Source organism: Narcine bancroftii, chromosome 4 (assembly GCF_036971445.1).
Source record: "Narcine bancroftii isolate sNarBan1 chromosome 4, sNarBan1.hap1, whole genome shotgun sequence".
NCBI lineage: Eukaryota > Metazoa > Chordata > Chondrichthyes > Torpediniformes > Narcinidae > Narcine > Narcine bancroftii.
Window position 1 is genome coordinate 109,985,101 of NC_091472.1, and position 20,340 is coordinate 110,005,440.

The 20,340-nt window shown below is 41.4% G+C and overlaps 1 protein-coding gene across 1 annotated transcript; it reads left to right on the forward strand.

Annotated features, from left to right (window-relative positions):
• Positions 1-6,680: 6,680 nt before the first annotated feature.
• LOC138760982 (somatostatin receptor type 1-like) lies at positions 6,681-8,768 on the forward strand. The gene has a single exon (XM_069932397.1). The coding sequence runs from the start codon at positions 6,719-6,721 to the stop codon at positions 7,862-7,864; it is 1,146 nt and encodes a 381-aa protein (XP_069788498.1). The 5' UTR covers positions 6,681-6,718; the 3' UTR covers positions 7,865-8,768.
• The last annotated feature ends 11,572 nt before the right edge of the window (positions 8,769-20,340 follow it).

The window sequence follows — 20,340 nt, forward strand, 5'->3', positions numbered from 1 at the left end:
CCTGAAATTTGGGATGTTCAGTGTCTTGCAATAGTCTTTTGTACCAGGAGGTGGAGCTGACCAGTGGAGGTAGATTGGTCGAGGCCATTTATTTGTTTTGGCATAGATGGAATACCAGGTCCAATCTCTTCCATAATTCACTGATTAAGTCAAAGTGTGGCTCAGAAATTCACCCTTAATCTTCTTAAACCCCCTTCCTGCTTACCGCAACTCCAAGAATTGATGCTTAAATTCCTTTCCATAAACTAGTTCATTGCTTTAGAAGTGCCGGCATGACTTCTTCAATCTGTAATTTTACAAGCCATACATATTTTAATGTTTCAATTAGATTAAACAGATCTCATGTTCCATCACAAATGTTATTTTGCAATGATCAACAAAGAAGATAATGTGAAATCAGAAATGATAAATTCAGAATTATTGCAATTTTTTTATTATCTGCTGCGATGGACTGCGCAATGGCAAGAAAATGAAAAGATCATTGAAAAATTCTGCAATGACTAGCTAGAAAAGAGAATTGATTTCTGGTAGCTGGAATAGTATAAAACCTCAGTATGCATTTTACTTCTTAATGGTATATATGACATACCATTATCACATGATAATAAACTTCAAGACTGTCATGTGGTGTTTGCATAGTGAGCATGTGGATCTCTGTTGGTGATCTCGTTTTCTCTCATCTCCCTATTTTTTCTCATATTGGAAACACATGTTACAAATAATCCTTTAGAAAATAAATGAAAATAAAATCAAGGGGCCATATGTGAGAGAGGATAAGTGGCAGGACTGCCGGGAAATAAGAAGGCAGGAATGATACAAATGGAATTGCTTCCCAGGAGACAGCAAAGATGGCCTCCTTCCGCATAACGATTTTAAAGATCATAGAAAATATGGTGCAGGAGGTGTGGTTAGTGTAGAAGGTTGCTTTTTTGATCAGCAATAACTTATCTCTAGCATCACTCCATTAATTAGGGGTTCTCAGGACTTGAGTTGAATGAGCAGAATTTCCAGATTATTGGACGTTACTTTATTAAAGTTTCAACGTGCTTTTAATGCACTTTTTTTTACACCTTATGTAGTGGAATAATATATTTTTCAGTGATTTTGCAAGGTTTAAAGGGGAAGAATCAGGCAAATTTCAAGGGAGCACAGGAACTTGTGTATCTACTTGTGGTTTCAGCATGATGTTTATCACAAAACATTTTACATTTCATGAAGTACTTCTGAATTGTAGAATTTGTTAGGATGTTGAAGGTGTGGCAGCTAAAATTATGTAAATGAGATGTACATCGGTTAGGAACACTCTGAAACCCAGCACTAATACTGCATGCAGCTTCCTAGGCTACTCAACCATCACCATTCAGGCACCTCCTGTCCTCTCGAAACAAAAGTTTCATGAAGTCAACCTCAAGCCCAAAAGAAGAAGACAAATGACTATTATCTAGCAACCAGCAACAACAATATGACGTTTACCAGTGTGAAATCTAAAAAGTCTTAGAGGAGGTTTGGCATCAATCGAACTACCATAGGTGTAATGGGGAAAGAATATTGATTGATTGCATCATGGCCTGGTTTGGAAACTCGAGTGAACAGAAATGAGGAAGGCTGCAAAAAGTGGCCAGTACATCATGGGCTCTGACATCCCGTCAACAAGCCAGCCAACATCATAAAGGATTGTGATTGCATCTTCTTCTCAGTACTACCTATGGGCAGAAGGAACTGAAGCCTGAAGTCCAGCACCTCAACAGCTATCAGTCTCTTGAACATCCCTGTATTACAGTAAAATCTACTCCAGGATGACCAAAACGTCTGTCTGCATTACATAAATGTTATTTTTATTTTCTTGCATTAATTGCAACTGTCAATATTTGTTTATCTATTCTTTAGAACCATAGAACCATTACAGCAAAAAAACAGGCTGCATCAGCTCTTCTAGTTCATGCCAAACATTTTTTTTCCTATTCTCACTGACTTGCACCCAGCCCATAGCCCTCCATACCTCTCCCATCCATGTACCTGCCCAAATTTTTCTTAAATGTTAAAAATCAAGCCTGCATTTACCACTTCAGCTGGAAGCTTGTTCCACATTCCCACCCACCACTCTCTATGTGAAGATGCTCCCCCTCATGTTCCCCCTAAACTTTTCTCCTTTCACCCCTAACCCATGACCTCTGGTTTGTATCTTACCTACCCTCAGTGGAAAAGCCTATCTACATATACTCTGCCTATTCCTTTCATAATTGTAAATACATCTATCAAATCTCCCCTCATTCTACTATGCTCCAGGGAATAAAGTCCTAATCTCTTTAATCTTTCCTTGTAAATCACTTCCTGAAGTCCGGTCAACATCCTAGTAAATCTTCTCCGCACTCTTTCTATCTTATTAATATCTTTCTTGTTGTTAGATGATCAAAACTGCACACAATACTCCAAATTTGGTTTCACCACTGTTTTATACAACTTTCCATAACATCCCAACTCCTATACTTAATACTTTGAATTATGAAGGCCAATATGCCAAAACCTCTCTTTACAACCCCATCCACCTATGATGCCATTTTCAGGGAATTGTATATTCTCTGATCCTCCATTCTACTGCACACTCAGTGTCCCACCATTTACTGTGCATGTCCTTTCTTGGTTCATCCTTCCAAAATGCAATATCACATGCGTGTCTGCATTAAATTCCAACTTTCATTTTTCAGCCCATCTTTCTAGCTGGTCCAGATCCCTCTGCATGCTTTAAAACATTTTTCACTGTCCACAGCACCTCCAATTTTAGTGTCATCTACAAACTTGCTGATCTAATTTACCACATTATCATCCAGATCATTGATATAGACAACAAACAACAATGGTCCCAGCAATGATCCCTGAGGCACATCACTAGTCACAGGCCTCTGATCTGAGAACCAATCATCCACCACTACTCTCTGGCTTCTCCCATCCAGCCATTGTCAAATCCAATTAACAGCTTCACCATGAATACTGAGCACCCGAACCTTCCTGACTAACCTCCCATGTGGGACTTGGTCAAAGGCCTTACTAAAGTCCATGCAGACAACATCCACAGCATTTCCTTCATCCAATTTCCTGGTACCCTCCTTGAAAAACACTATAAGTTTGGTTAAACACGACCAACCATGCACAAAGCTATGCTGATTATCCCTAATCATTCCCTGACTAGCCAAATAATTGTATATCCAATCTTTTAGAACACTTTCCAATAGTTTACTACTGACATCAGGTTCATGCACCTATAATTTCCAGTTACTTTTGTAGCCTTTTTTTAAAACAATGGAATAATGTGAGATACCCTCCAATCTTCTGGCACCTCACCAGTGGCTATGGACATTTAAAATATTTCTGCCAGACCCCCTGAAATTTCTGCACTAGCTTCCCTCAATGTCTGAGGGAATATCTTGTCAGGCCCTGGGGATTTATTTGTTTTAAGAAAGCAAGCACATCTTCCTCTTTAATCTGTATAGGTTCCATATCCTCATGGCTTGCTTTCCTTCCCATAATTCTGTGCCCATTTTCTGAGTGAATAACAAAAAAAAAATTAAAATCTTTCGCATCTCTTTTGGCTCCAGACAAAGCTAACCACTCTGATTTTCAAGGGAACAAATTTTGTCCCTTACTCTCCTTATCTTGTTTCCTTTTGGCATATTGTGATAATTTAACTTATGCTATTGTAATTGGTGTATTTTATGTACTGTCTTGACTGCAGCCAGTAAGAATTCTGGTGCATGGAGCTATGCTGATGAAGCTAATTTTTCATATTCATGTTTATTTGTGTATCCTCTTGGCAGCTTTTTGATGTTGATTATGGAATAATTATAGTTACCCTGTCAAGCACCTTTTGTTCAACCACATTGCATTAAACTTTCCATAAGTTTTTAAAATTTAAAATTAAAATACTATAGCAGAAACTGGAGTTTGAAAATATAAACAGAAAATGCTGAAAACACTCAACAGGTCAGGCAGCATCCATGGAAAGAGAAATACAATTAATATTCCAGGACAAAATTGCTGCTAAAATAGCATGCATACCAGTAGCATAGATTGATTTTTTTTAAAATCAGCATTGAAAACATACTCATTCTGGTGGAGGAATTTAATGGGTCAAGCCACATCAGTGGGAGAAAATGAATGATCACCATCAGGGGTTGAGCTCAAAACACAGATGTTGCTCAACCGACTGTGTTCCTTCAGTAGATTATGTTTGGTTTCAAATTCCAGCATCTGCAACTTCCTGCATCTCTTCAGCATGGAAACCATATTTTATAAATGCTATTGGTGAAAATGAAACTGTTAATAAATTAGTTTCATAGTTATGAAGGATGGATTTCCCTGGTAACCACATACTGACCTCCAGCAGTGGTCAAAAATAGGACTCATGAAGATTTCAGCTGCATTCTCCCAGCCACTCACAGCCTCCACTGCCAAGTAACCTGAAGCTTTTTTTTCCATTCATTTTAATAATGTTTAATGTATTATTTCCAATGCAGATCAGCTGATTGATATTTACAGTTAAAATAACCACTTGTGCTTCAGATGATATTCGTGGTTATAACATCTTAATTTTCACGGAAATTGCAGATTTTTATATTATTGATTAAGATTGATGATCAGTGCAAAGACGTTATCAGGTCCTGTTTGCGTGCGTGTGTGTGTGTGTGTGTGTGTGTGTGTGTGTGTGTGTGTGTGTGTGTGTGTGTGTGTGTGTGTGTGTGTGTGTGTGAGAGAGAGAGAGAGAGAGAGAGTTAGGCTGTGTTTAGGTCTACCTGTGTATATGTGAGAAACTGTGTGTGTGTGTGTTTGTGTGTGTGTGTGAGAGAGAGAGAGAGAGAGAGAAAGTCTGGCTGTGTTTATGTCTACCTGTGTATATTTGAGAAACTGTGTGTGTGTGTGTGTGTGAGAAAGAGAGTCTGGAGTGTCTGGCTGTGTTTATGCCTGCCTGTGTATATGTGAGAAACTGTGTGTGTGTGTCTTGTATTTAACTTAATTAGCGGGCAACTCCCCTGGGTGAAAGTAATCTATTCTAATGTCAATACACTCCAGTGATTACAAACCACCTGATTTTCCGCATACGAGTACATTCGTTTTTCGTGATTGTTAAAATAATTTGTCAAAACTTTTCATTTTCTGCAACATCTGGTCGAAATTGTTCGAAATTAACCTTGCGTGTTCTGGCAGTCATAGGAGTCAGGAACATTTTGGGAATGAGTCATTGTGGCGACAGGAGCGATGAAGAGACTTATAACCATATAACCATCAAATGCGGGGATTGCAGGTGTGGATCGGTGGGAATCGTCCAACACGTTGGTTCCAGAACACTATCCCACGCCTTCCTGTCTGCAGCCGTTAGTTCCAGCTCCCCAGTCTCTGCAGAAGTATTGCCGACTTCAGTGTTTAATAGTCCAGTTCAAGCCTTGTGAGTGATGGGAGATCCTCCAAGGGAGAACGGCTCCAAGGAGAGCAGGAGGACGGACGCAGTCACAACATTCTCTCACTCAAAACAGAAATATCTTCTTCCAGAGTTTCTCGTAAATGACTTTGACAGAGATACCTACACACGCTGATTTAATAATAATTCTGTGTGGCTTTTAGTTGAGGTTAGGGCCAGAGTGCGTCAAATCAGTTTTGATAACCTGTACTGCTTGCTTTATTTCGGTATACAACGCTCGACTCCGAACGCAATCCCCCTTCTATTCAATGTCCCACAGACAGAGGACGCAGGGTGTAATTAGAACAATTTCCACAAGAAAAAAAAAGGTGGAGCTTCCATGGAAATCCAGCTGAGGTTTGCATCGCTTCTGAATTGAGACTGGCAGGATCAGAAATGAAGTCCAAAAGTAAAGATGGGCGCAATGCAATTCCGAAGTCGAAACGGATTTGCGACATAGACTCAGCAAGTCTCTGTGGACAGAAAATCCGGGGATCAATTGGTGAGGTCGGTGACCTTTCATCGCGAATCCTGCAAAGTGGATGAGCGGGGAGTTTCTTCCAAGGGACATTTGTGCCAAAATGTTCGCGGCCCCAGGTGATCAGAAGAAACGGAATCCTTCATTTCCCCCAGACCCCGCACATCCCGCCCTGAATGCTGGGGTCGATTTACTCCCCTTTGAGATCAAGTGAAGTTTGCGTTCAAAAGTTTGAATTTCAGAACGCAGGGGTTCGTGAACATGCACCTCTTCCCCTTGAGTCGGAGAGGCGATGTCAAAGCCCAGTTTACAATCTTTCTCGTGGTCATGCCATGAAAATAACGCTTTTAAACCTCCCGCAATGAGTTGGGTTAAAATCTCCCTTTTGTGCATTTATACACGTGATTTTTTTTAAAAAAGAGAAAAAATTGTCCATTTATTCGCCCTGTTGCGAACTTAAGTTTTATAGATTCAAGACAGCACCCTGTTGAGTGAATGACGCAGGATTGTAGGTAAGTCGTGGACTATTATTCATTCATCAGGTCTTGTATTTAAGAAGCACCAGAAAGGACCGACGAAAGCAGCCGCACTGCACACACACACACACACACACACACACGAGCGGCCGGGAGTCTTTGCCGTGCAGCTCTCTCAGACAGGTATCGACCAATGGGCGGAATCTTGGTTTGAGAGATCAGGAGGGGGAAAGGGGAGGGGGGCGGGGTGGAGAGGTAATTTTCTTTGGAGACTTGTCGGGGGTTGAGAGGGAGGGCAAAGAGCGCCGACGGAAGATGAACAGGTGTAGTTTTCTGTTACCTCCCGACCAAGACACGGCGATCAAGGTGGGGTGTTGGAACGGATCCAACGACCAGTTGGATCTCATCACGGGTCTGCCCTCCAACTACACGTTCGGCGCTTACGACGAAGTGAGGGACGCTCGGATGGTGGTGATCCAATTCATTTATGCCATCGTGTGCCTGGTGGGACTCATCGGTAATTCCATGGTCATTTTTGTCATCCTGAGGTACGCCAAGATGAAAACGGCCACCAACATCTACATCCTGAACCTGGCGATAGCGGACGAGCTCTTCATGCTGAGCGTCCCCTTCCTGTCCGCCTCTGCTGCCCTGCAACGCTGGCCCTTCGGCTCGCTGATGTGCCGTACCGTCCTCAGTGTGGATGGCATCAACCAGTTCACCAGCGTGTTCTGCCTGACCGTGCTCAGCGTAGACAGGTACGTGGCTGTCGTCCATCCCATCAAAGCGGCGAGATACAGGAGACCCACCATCGCCAAGATCATCAACCTATGCGTTTGGGTCTTCTCTCTCGTGGTCATCTTGCCCATCATCGTCTTCGCCGGCACGGCGCCCAGCGAAGACGGCGGTGTGCTCTGTAACTTCCTCTGGCCGCAGCCTTCCTGGTCGGTGGCGTTTGTCATCTACACCTTCCTGCTGGGCTTTCTCATCCCCGTCTTCGCCATCTGCCTCTGCTACATCCTGATCATCCTCAGAATGAGGGTGGTTGCGCTGAAGGCTGGGTGGCAGCAACGCCGAAAGTCCGAGAAGAAGATCACTCGCATGGTCCTGATGGTGGTGACCGTGTTCGTTATCTGCTGGATGCCTTTCTACGTGGTGCAGCTGACAAACATCTTTCTCTCCCTGGACACCACGGTCACCCAGTTGTGCCTTATCCTCAGCTACGCCAACAGCTGCGCCAACCCCATCCTCTACGGCTTCCTCTCGGACAATTTTAAGAGGTCCTTCCAGAGGATCCTGTGCTTCAGCTGGATGGAGAACGACGCCGAGGAGCCGGTGGACTATTGCGCCACGGCCTTAAAGAGCAGGGTGTGCAATCCGCTGGAGTTTCAGCCGGGAAACCCGGCTTCTGACGCCGTGTTCAGGGATGGCACTTGCGCATCCAGAACGACCACGTTATGAATGCGTGGAAGTCTTGTCCTATTTCCTCCTGATAACCTTCTTAACAAACGGGTTAAATAGAGTTTGCTGAAAAAAAGCTGCCTGTTAGCGCAATGATCGTCGCTACTGTTAGAAATGTAAGCTGCGGGAGTGTGCCGCTTAGTGTTGGCGAGGAATACGGTTTGAAAAAGACCTTGTGCCTACGTATCGCTTTCCCAAGGGACATTCTCGTTTCGGACGGCCTGCCTCTTGTTTTTCTCATGACTATGTGCCTGACTTGCTTGACCGTGATCGCTCAAACTGATCTGGAGTCAGCGAATTACCCCAGTGTCTGCCGTGCGTCCTATCCAGCCAAGCTTTCAAGGTAACTTCTACGGTGTTCTTGTGCGCAGTGAAGCGGTCCACGTCTCGGTCTCAATCACCACATGCCGACGATTACTGGGGTCTCTGCAACAACAAGGTGACACCCACAGCGAAGACATTTATTATCCTTTTGACAGAGCTACAGCCGAAGTTGTCCATTTGCACAGGCTGGCTGGTATTCATTTTTAATTCAAGATTCGTCTGTTTTGTTCATTTTCCTATTGTGTTTGAAGAAACCGGTTAACAGTTAATGTAAAAGATTTCGATATTTTTTAAAAAATTTCATTGTTTGTAAAATGATGTGGATTTGTGTCGCTCTGACAATGCCCCTGGCTCATAATATAAACCTGAGACTTGAATAAGTTAAGATAAACACGCAGCCAGCCTTTCCACTTATTTTCTGTTCCTTTATTTGGGGAGGTTAATTGATGTGATTTGAACAAGGAGTTAAATGTGAGTTATTTTGAAGATGCTGCTAAGTAAGTTTCCTGTGGGTTGCACATTAATATAATTCATTTCGCTTCACAATCATCAAAAATAATAAAAGATGATGGTAGAAAAAGAGTTGATATCTCTTCCCTGGGTATCAATATTGGATGGTAATAAAACATGCAGCAATGAGGAAAAGTAAAACATGCACACTGTTTAGAAAAGGAGAAACCTGGCAGTGATTATGAAGCACTCTTTGTTATTTTCTAATGCATTTTGATGCGGGTGATGAGTTTACTGTCAAGCGCATTATGCAACAGTTAACTAATTGAATTAAATGAAGAAACAATAAATACATAAGGAGTATATGAGCATTCACCGTAAACCTAATGCAATAAAAAAAGTGACATGAAATCATGCAGCTTGTCCATGATTAGTGCAACGAGGGGATATTCAAGAGCCCAATAGCCTTTGGAAACTTTTCTTAAACCAAGAGATGCTGGACTCCAGGCTTCTCTACCTTCTGCGTGAAGGTAGCAGTGAGAAGAGGTGATGGGGATCTTTTACAATGTTGGATGCCTTCCTGAGGCAGCACCTCTCATAGATATCTGCATTGGATGGGAGGTCAGAGCCTGTGAGGGAACAAGATATGTTTACTATCTTCTATGGCCTTCTGCATTCCTGGTCAATTGAATTCCCAAATCAGGCTGCAGTGCAACCAATTAGTGTATTTTCCAGTGATGAATACTCTGGGGTATCGATATTTGTGATAAAAAAATACACTCACACTTCTTGAATCCAGATTGTAGGTTTTGGAAATATTGATTTAGCTCAGTTGTTGGAACCCTCACCTTTAAATTGGAAGATTTCTGGATTCAGTGAATTGGGGATTTGAAATTTATATGCTCCTGACATTGCATTGTTTGAAGAACTGGACTACCAAAGATGCCATCCTTCAAGTAAGGAAAATGAAACAACTTTGGGGTGAAAACTCATCACCAGTCATTCATTCTACCTAATTTTCCTTCCTGTTGAGTTCAGTCAAGTAAGAACACCAGGTATATTCCCTTCAAGGCAAACTGGCATGAACTTGCTTTACCTGCCCACTGAAACTCTAAACAGTGAAGTCTGCAGCTGCTGTGATTTTTCAGAAATACACAATAGTGCTGGAGAAACTCAGCAGGTGACACAGAGCCTATAGGGAGTAAAAGGTAACTAATGTTTTGGGCTTGAGCCCTTCCTTAAGGAGTGAGCGAAAAGCAGGCAGGCACCTGAATAAAAAAGTGGGAGGAGGAGAGGAGGAAGAAAGGGGCAGGGAGGGGACTATAAGCTAACAGGTAAGAGGTCATTGGTGGAAAAGGTGGGAGGTTATAGGAGAAAAAAGCTGAAGGGATAGCTCTCTGAATGGAGAAGGAATGGAAGGGAGTGGGGAGCTGAAGGAAAGAAAATGAGAGACAGGGAAAGAAAGAGACTCAGGAGACAGTTTTAACAGTATCTGGAGAAGTCAATGTTAATGACGCCTGGTTGGAGATTTGCGAGACAGAATATTGTGTGTTGTTCCTCCAATTTGAGGATAGCCTACGTTTGGCAGTGCATGAAGCCATTGATAGACATGGTGGTGTGGGATTGGTGGCTGGAATGAAAATAGTTGGTCACAGTTTATTACAGCTGACAGAGTGAAAGTACGCAATAAACAGATCTCCCCATCTGTGGCCAGCCTCTCTGATGTGGAGAAGGCCATAATGGGAGCACAGAAACAGTAAATGACCCCTGCAGATTTACAAGTGTTGTTTCACTTGTTTGGGGCCCCAAATGGTGGTGAGAAGGGGTGTGGGCATAAATGCAGCATTGCCTTCATTCTCAGGGGTAGGTTCCAAGGGCGTGATTAGTGCACAGGGATAAGTGGACAAGAGAGTCCTGGAGAGAACAATCCTTGTGGAATGAGGAGAGGGGAAGGTAGGGGAAGAAGTGTCTGGTGGTGGGATCACATTGTAGGTGGTGGAAATTGTGACGGATTATGTATTGGACGCAGAAGCTGGGTGGGTGATAGGAGAGGACAAGGTTAGTTCTGTCCTTTCATTTTGGTGCAGAAGGGGGGCCAGGGCCGATGTGCAGGAAATAGTGGTAATGTGGGTAAGGACTGAGTTGATGGCAGTAGAGGGGAAGCCAAGTTATTTTGAAGACGGAGGACATTTTTTGATGTGGAATGGAAGATGTCATCATGGGAACAGATGAGACTGAGGCAGAGAAATTGAGAGAAAGGAATAGAATCTTTACAGAAATACAATCCTGACAGTGTGTAAAGAGGTGTAGTTAAGGTGACTGTGGAGTTGGTAGGTTTGTTGAAAATATCTGTAGAGAGTTTGTCTCCTGAGGTGGAGACAGAGAAATCGAGAAAGGGGAGGGTGTTTCTGCCCCTTCCTCCCTCTTCTCCTCTCCTCCCACCACCATTTTATTCAGGCGCCTGTCTCATTTTTGGTCATACTTTGATGAAAGGCTCAGGCCCTCTACTTCCTATAGATGCCGCATGGCCTGCTGACTTTCTCCAGCACATTTGTATATTGCATGCTATGTTAAAGCTGTCTCTTTTATTTAATCATAGCCTGGATAAAGATTCCATTGCATTATTTGACAAGCAGTATCATCCCTTGCTGTCTTTGCCATCGTTGAAGCCTTTTAAGGCATCAATCAACAATGACAAATCAGTTCTACACTCTTCTCATTCATGTTTGAATGAGCCTGGAATGCATTAAATAGCAACTATCACTGCCAATCGACTTTGACTGTAGTTCATAAGTAAATAACGTGAAGAAATCTAACAGACAAAATTTTTCTATCAGGTCCATTCCACCCACATTTCAAAAATGATTAATCAAAATACCACTACTCCCCAAAATCCATTGAAACCTCACTTTCAAGAATCTACTTCAGAGCATGTTTTGACAAAAGTATGTATCACAAATGTTAAGCCATTTTGAATTTCTGAAAATGCTGATAAAAATATTCTTTCAAGAAAGTCGACAGATTCTGTGCTTGAGTGCAATAAATAAACACTAACCTTGACGAAGAGCCTTGGACTGAAATGTTAGTTCGCCCATATTTTATATTTTCTGCTGAGTTTCTCCAGCAAGCTGGTGTATTACAAAATTATTCTTTCCTCACTCCACCCCATGCAACGTCAAGCAGGGTTATTAATACCATTTAGCGATAACTCTCCTTCCTCAGAAATAATATTTCTTGGGCCAGGTCCAATTCTTAAAAATATGAATTAATTTTCAATCAATCATTTTATCTGGGACTATGCCTTAATTTAATATTTAATACACAAAAGAGCTGGAGAAACAGAAGGTCACATGACATCCATAGGAAACAAATATGTACAACCAAAGTTTTGGGTCTGAGCCCTTCATCACAGTATCAGCATGAAGCAGGCAGATGCCTGAATTAAAAGGATGGGGGAGCAAGGAAAAGGGCACAAGGGCAAGGGCCACAGCCCTTGGGTCATGGGTGGAAGGGCAGGAGTAAAAAAATGATGTGAGAGGAGAAGGGGGTAGCTCTCTGAATGGAGAAGGAAAGGGGTGGGAGCTGGAGGAATGAAGACGGAGGGATAGGGAAAGAGAAGAGTCGGGGATGAGCTGGCACTCTCTCTCTCCCACCCCCTCTTTCTCTATCCCTCTGGTTCCTTTCCTCCCACCCTCTGCCTCTTCTTCCCTCCCACCCCCACCTTTTTTATTCAGGGACCTGCCTGCGTTTTGCTCATCCCTTAACGAAGGGTTTAGGCCTAAAAGGTTGACTGTATATCTTTGTTTCCTATGGATGCTGCATGACCTGCTGAGTTTCTCCTCCTCTTTTATGTTTTAAACCACAATCACAGCATCTGTAGACTTTCTTGTTCAGACATAGATATATAGGTACAACACAATAACAGGCCATTTCGCCCATGAACCAAATTTACATCCCATTAACCTACACCCTCAGTATTTTGAATGATGTGAGGAAACCTGAGCCCTCGGAGAAAACCCACAAAGACATGGGGAGAACATACAAACTCCTTACAGACAGCACAGGATTCGAACCCCAGTCTGGTCACAATTGCTGGCGCTGTAAAGGCATTGCACTAACCACAACGCCAACTATGCTGCCATTTCACTTAATTATCTATCATTTTCTAATCTCCTTTAAGTCTCATGAACCTTGCGCATTTGTCATTTGCTCTTTGTCCAAGACAAATAAATCACATATTTCCATTTCATCTTACAAGTTTTTAACTCCTTAAGACAATAAGATGTCGGAGCAGAATTAGGTCATTTGACCCATAGAGTCTGCTCCATTATTCAAATCATGGCTGATGTATATACTTACTCTCAACCCCCATCTGCCTTCTCCCCATAACCTTTGAGATTCTGACTCATGCGACCTGAGCCACATTTCAATTCTGCAACAGTTTTCTATCCTGAATAAATTTGCTTGGTCCATTGATTCTGCTTGCCGTTTCGGCCCAATTCACAGTAGTAAAGTGCTCTGAAATGATCCTGAGAACATGGGTGCTTGCTTTACATATGCATATATTCTTTGGTTTTACATCAATTCAGAGACATGTTATTCTGGCATCAAATGTCAGTGTGCACCAAACTTCTTAAATGTCAGCCCATTTCACATGACTAACAAGGATTACCAAAACACTGTGAAAATAATAATCATGCTATAATCAGTTCAAATCTACTGAAGTGTACAGCTAATAGTTCATTCATGGGAAACAACATACCTAATAAATAATCTCCCAATAAAATCTGAGAGTACACTCTACACAGATTTGTCCCATGGTAAAAACATTAAAATGCTGTAGGAAATCAGCAGGTTTCATAACATTGTAGGAGGTAAAGATATATAACCAATGTTTTTAGCGTCTCTCAATCTTTATAGTCGCATTCTATGCATGACATGAATAATGTCACAAGATTGTTTGCAATGATAATACTACAAGGAGAAAGCTAGATCTCAAAGCAAGCGCAAGCCAGATTTTTTTTGTCTTATTGAAAAGCAGTGATATTTTCACATCAGCAGAAAACCTTCTGTTATTCAGAACATCAAACAATGCAGCACAGGAACAGGCTATTCAGCCCATGATGTCTGAGCCAAACAGGCTGCCAAATTAAACAAAACCTCTTCTGCCTGTATCTGATGGATATCCCCCCACCATGCTGCACATATTCATGAATCTATCGAGAAGTCTCCTGAATGCTAATATATGGTTCCCTGTTAACATTCAAGAAATTTATTTTCCAAAATAATTAAAATTCCAAATTCTTGCAACTATTTCCCTCAAACAGGACCAAATTGAAAAGCCTGACAATACTCCTCCACAAGAATATTGCAAATTGTATAAGGTTAACTATTACCATGGAAATACACTGAGATGAGCTGATGAATTATCTTGCTGGAGAAGGAATCTAGGTGGAGAATTGATATGAAATTTGGAGCAAGTCTTTTTGTGCAGTTTTACAATTTATGTAGCATAAACAGCCAAAAAAATATTAACTCCATTTTGATGTACTGAATTAATTTTTAGAAAATAATTTCAAAGGTAATAATTGCTATTTTATTGTTGTTATTTCAATTTAAACTATTTGCCTTCATTACTTAAAGCATATTTCTGACTCATTTTAACTGGTATGATGTGCAATGACACACTCCATTCAATACCAAATCTCAGTAGTGTTGTTTCCAATTAGGTTTCTATGACCTTGTATATTTTTAAAAGCAGTTCATTCACCTGACAGTAACTATTAACATTTATGGGAGTGTATTTACTAAATAGAGCCAAAAAATTGGCACATCAGATGAATGCAGTGCTCATCAATTATGTAGGTGTGTGTCAAAATGTCAACAGCTCATCCCTATTCTTCAATTGAAATCATTTTAGTTCTTTTGTTGCGAGTGATTTAATGCAAGAAATAATATTAGATTAATTCTTCACTATGGTGAAAAGTTCAAAATAAAATGTACAGTAAGGCAAAACTATTTACTATACCCATCGCCACATAATACTCCCTATTCCAGTGGTTGATCATTACATGGTCAATATTTACAATCTTGTAAAATTGGCTTGGAATGCTTAAGCCATTTATTTGTTTCTCTGGAAATAGAATTAAATATTCTTGTGTTAAGTTCAAGATGAGTCTCACACACAATTTCTATAGGGAATCCTCATGCATCCCACACAACCTCTCCTGCAGAGATACCTAATTCAGAGCCAGATCAATTCATAACCACAAACAGAGAAGCAAACACAAAATATAACTCACATTCCTGTTGAGAAGATGAAGTGAAAACAGTTTAACATTGTGAGTTAGATGACTGAAGTCTGTTCCTCATGCCAAATTGTGCTGGAACAATAAACTTTTATTTTTGAAAGAGGTTCATTCTGAATCTAAGCTACTGCAGGGTCATCTAACTGCAAAAGCTATTGTATTCCTCCACTCTGTGGAGTGTATTTTATTCCTCTACGATTTCACCCTCTGACCTTGAGAAGATTGAGCAAAATCAATCATTTTGGGTCATTCTGGGACAATCTGGCATGGGTGCAACTCTGCAAGAAATGTAAGAATGTGGTTATCAGGAGAAGTTTGATTTCAGAAATATTTTTTGGGTTAGATGCGCACATGATTGGCGAAACCAAGACTTTGGAATTGTCTCGCTCCTTTTTTACTGTCCACAAGGATAACACAACTGTGATCAGTTGTTCATCATGTAGGAATGAATCAGTTTAAATACACTTTATCTCAGTATTAGAGATCTAGTTCATATCATGACCATATCATTTTTCTAATTGTTGCCATATCATATCCCCTTCCAGGGTAGAATTTTGCCCATTGATGTGTACAATGACACACTTCTCACATTTGCCTCATTGAATATGGAATTGTAATAATTTCATCTGCAAATTTCTGATACAGATTTTTAAAAGTGAAAGATGACCGGGAATGTTCCTGCAATTTTCAAAAATGAACTCCATCTGTAACACCATATTTTACTTCAATCCTTTTCGATTAGAATTTGGATGCAGAAGGTATATCCATGGGAACGGGTTTTCAAATTTCAATAATCCCTTATCTTGTTAAAAAGCACATTCTGTTGGCAATAAACCAATCCTATCTCAATGCTTATTTTGTAATGTGATATTTCTTGTACTCAGCCAGCCTTCAAGAGAATTATTAACAATGGCTGAACAAATTTATATCCCACACAAGTGAAAATCGTCATGTAACGTACCGTATTTACAAGAGTATTAATTATTTTCCAATTATTTATTCTGAATCTAAGCTACTGCAGGTACACCTAGCTGCAAAAGCTTTTGTCTTCTTCCACTCTGTAGTATGTATCCTATTCCTCTACGTTTTCCTCTAAGGTCCTGTAAACTGCATTTCCTTGTAAATCCACTCGTAAATAAGAGCTGTTATATTGTCAAAGTGTAATGTTATTATTTGAACAAAAATGTCACAATATAATGCTTTGTTAATTATTTTTAAAATTTTATTTTCAACCACACAGTACTGATGTGTAAATCACCTAAAATTGTAAAATATATGGGAAGTAGTTGAGGCCGTTTCCTGTCAATATTTAAGTGTAGGTTAGATTTGGCCCTTGTCACCAAGGGGATTAGGGGGTATGGGGAGAAGGCAGGAACCAGGTACTGATCAGCCACGATCATAATGAATGGCAGTGTAGGCTTGAAGGGCCAAATGGCCTACTCCTGCACCTATTTTCTATGTTTCTTTTTTTTCTATATTACCATCATATGGTTTTCAATAATATTAATTATGATAAATAACAATGAGTATTAATAGAAATCTGTGAAATTGTAAATGCATTTTCTAGACAATATGATGCATTGGGCTTCTTTACCATTACATAGACAGACCTTGAATGCATATTTAAAGTTAGCATGGTGATATTATTAGTTGAGGCTATGGATTGTATGGGCAGGAAGATTGCCTGATTAAGTTGGGCAGGGAGAGCGAATATCAGGCAAGGCTGGAGGTTAGGGTTGCAGAATTTCATGTCTTTGGCCCTGCAGCTTCCCTGTGCACTCCAGAGGAGCTGCAAGACCAAAGTGATCAAATCCGGGACTTCAATGAAGGGTAGGGGTTCAAAGAGGGTGGAGGAAGAGAGTTTACAGTGATTGACAGAATTTTTAATTTCAAAAAATTTAGACCTACAGCATGGTAACATGAGCCTGTGCCACCCATTGACCTGCCACCCTCGTATTTTCAAAGGTGGGAGAAAACCGGAACACGGGGAGGAAACCCACAGAGACACAGGGGCAAAGGGCAACCCCTTGCAGAAAGCGCCGGATTTCAACCTGAGTCACTGGCGCTGTAATGGCCCCAGACAAGAGAGATGACTTTGTTCTTGGGTCTGATTCAGATCACGGACCACTTGATGGTTTGGATGGGGACAAGAATCGGGGAGGGTCCATTTCCCTCAACCTGATGGATTCAATTCTAAATATGGAGAGTGGCAAGTGATGTCAGATTAAGAGCTCTTTGTGTGAGTGGGTTTTGTGCAGTTTTTGTGAAGCTGATCACATTTGCAAATGCCCTGATGCTCTCTCCCTTGACCTTGCTTCAGCTGCCAGGTGTCCAGAAGCCAGAGAATCCTGCTCATCTGCAGTATCAATATCGAAACAGCTTATCCTTGTTATCATATTTAAAATACCAATGCTTCTGTTGGACATGAGTTAGCATCCTGCATCTTGCCTCAGCTCAGAAAATTGCTGCAAGCTTTCAGCAGGAGAAATATATCACTGGACAATGAAGATTTCGCTCCCTGAGCACTTTAGGATGTATTTTATGGGTTTGGGGTTGCTGATCACAAAAATCACTTTAAACTTTTCCTAAAATGTACTGGGGTTTTTTTTTAGCTATAGCCTATTTTTGTGATTTCCTGTCATATTTTAAATCAACTTCAAGCAGAAAAACCACGAAGTGCAACGTGTCATTGAAAGTTCATTTTCTGCATTGACACTTGGACATCTTCCCTGCTGATCTTGGTTCGGTCATTGATGAACGTGGTGAAAGGTTTCACCAGGAAATTATGACCATGCAAAAACAGTATCAGGGCGTCTGAAATCCATCAATGCTGGCACAAGAGACTGGGGTCAAATGAAAATTAGCAGCAAAACATTTTTAGTTCCATTGAACTAACACAATGCGTCAGTAGAGTGGGACTATAGATAGACTACAACTCCCAGAAGTCTAGCAAATGGGCACAGGACATCATAATGTCATGATGTCATAACGTGGCATGTGTGGTTTTAAAAGAATACGTGCGTGACTTGAGTAAAGGAATTCTGATTTACCTGCAACTGTGTGTGTCATTATTTCGTGTTCATCAGCCACCACTGCATTTTCAGTGCCTACGATTGGTGACCCGGACAGGTCCAAAAGCTCGTTTTGGACCATATGGATACTGCAGCTGTTGCTGTAAAGTTACCGCCCTTCTGGATGGTGGAACCAGAGCTGTGGTTTTGACAGGCTGAGGCACAATTTCAACTCAGGAAGATCAAGGTGGACATAAATCGCTATTATCACCTCATCAGTGCCTTGGACTAAGCCACTGCCAAGCGAGTCAGTGATGTCCTGTGCAATCCACCACAGAGCGATGTGGTGAGCGAATTTACGGCATGTCCCACAGAGAGAGGGCTGACGGACTGTTGCACATGGAGGAGTTGGGTGACTGCGTCCCATCCGAACTAATGGACAACATGCTGTTCCTGGCATCCAGCCAACAGCCAGATATGTTATTCACACAGCTCTTCCTGGAGAGGATGCCAGAAGACATTAGACTCTTATTATCGCAGAGTTCTTTCGAAGACCCCAGGGCAGTAGCTGCAGAAGCAGACATCCTGTGACTGGAAAAAATACACAACGAAGTGTCACAGCTGACTGCACCCACACCTCCGTGGTTGACACTACTTCCCAAGCCAATGCTCTCAACACACCAGCTCCTACAACGAGGCAACGTCTCAAGTCAGACAGACAGCCTGTCACACAACCTGGTGTTTTTACCACTGACATTGGAGAGTTAATGCATGTAGGTGCCTGCCACTCTGTGCATTTTCGATAAACTCCTTAGCCAACTGTCATTAATGGCTGCAATGGTTGACCGAAAATCTATGAGCCTTCTATATGTTTGGGATCTGCTATCCCAACATAAATTTTTGGTGGACACAGAATCGAAGGTTAATGTTTTTCCAACAACCGGTTTTGATACATATTAACCTACCCCTAACCTCCAACTTACAGCAGTCAATAGCTCCAACACACCCACTTATGGCACCAAAAATAAGAATGTTCAGTTCAAGGGGAACATTTACACATGGCGTTTTATTATAGCGGCAGTGCCATGACTGCTACTCGGGGCCGATTTCCTTTGAGCTCATTCATCATGGTGGATTTAAAAGGGCTTTGGCTGGTGGATAGTACCACCTTTCAAACCATTCGCATGGCAGTATCACATATTCCTGCACTATTTTTTTAAGCCTGTTGATAAGTTCTCCAGACTTGTAGAAGAGTTTCCCAAAATTACAACTCTGCAGTTTTCAACCCGCACCGCAAAACATGAAGTAGCTCACCATATTTATACCAAGGGCCCTCCCATTCAGGCTGAGGCGCATCACTTGCCTCCGGAGACACTGCAATTAGCTAAACAAGAATTCCACAAAATGGAAGAGCTGGGGATAATTCGCAGGTCTGAGAGCCCATGGGCATCTCCAATACATTTAGTCTAAAAACACACTGGAGGGTGGAGACCTCATGGAGATCATAGACGACTCAATGAACCACTATACCAGATCATTACCCTATTCCCCATATTCAAGAATTTTCAGTAAATCTGCATGGACCAAAAATCTTTTAAAAGTGGACTTGGTGCATGGATATCTCCTGGTGCCAGTGGAACCAGACAACATCCCAAAAATGGCAATAATTACCCCTTTCAGATTTTTTGAATTTTTACATGTGCTTTTTGGGTTAAAAAATGCAGCAGAGACCTTTCAGCAAGTTATAGATGCAGTAGGGCATGGGATGGCCAACACCTTTATTTATCTAGATGACATATTAGTCGCCAGCATGTTACAAGTCCAGAGGATGCCAAAATCTAGCAGCAATAAATATTCACTGAGACAAATGCTTACTTAAACAAAAGTTGCTTTTCATTATCTTTAAACATGAAAACAGGATCAAACTTTATCTTATCACTATTAACCTAACCTAACATAACTCCCTTCGAATTCTAAGTGCACATGTATGTAATGTGTATAGAAGTTCAGAAAAGTTCTTTAATTCGCAGTCCAATCTCACTTCTCATTCCTCCAAGTTCACTGGTTGCGGGGAATTCTTATACTGTGCACAGAATTTAACATTTATGAAGTTCACCAGGCTTTGGTGTTTGAAAGGTAAATGATTACCGCTCAGGAAGGTTCTTGTCAGTTTTCAGAAAGAGTTTTGTTGTTCCTGGACACAAACTGATCCCTTTTATCAGCCACCAGGTTAGTGTCTTGCCGAAGAAACTTGCCCCATCAGGGTTCTGCAGATGATAACCTCTTTCTTTCAAGTCACCAAAGAGTTCCTTTTTGTTTCTCTTATTCCAAGTGAAACATTAGGCAGCCAGTCCTCTCCTCTTGTATGGACCACAAGGGCTTT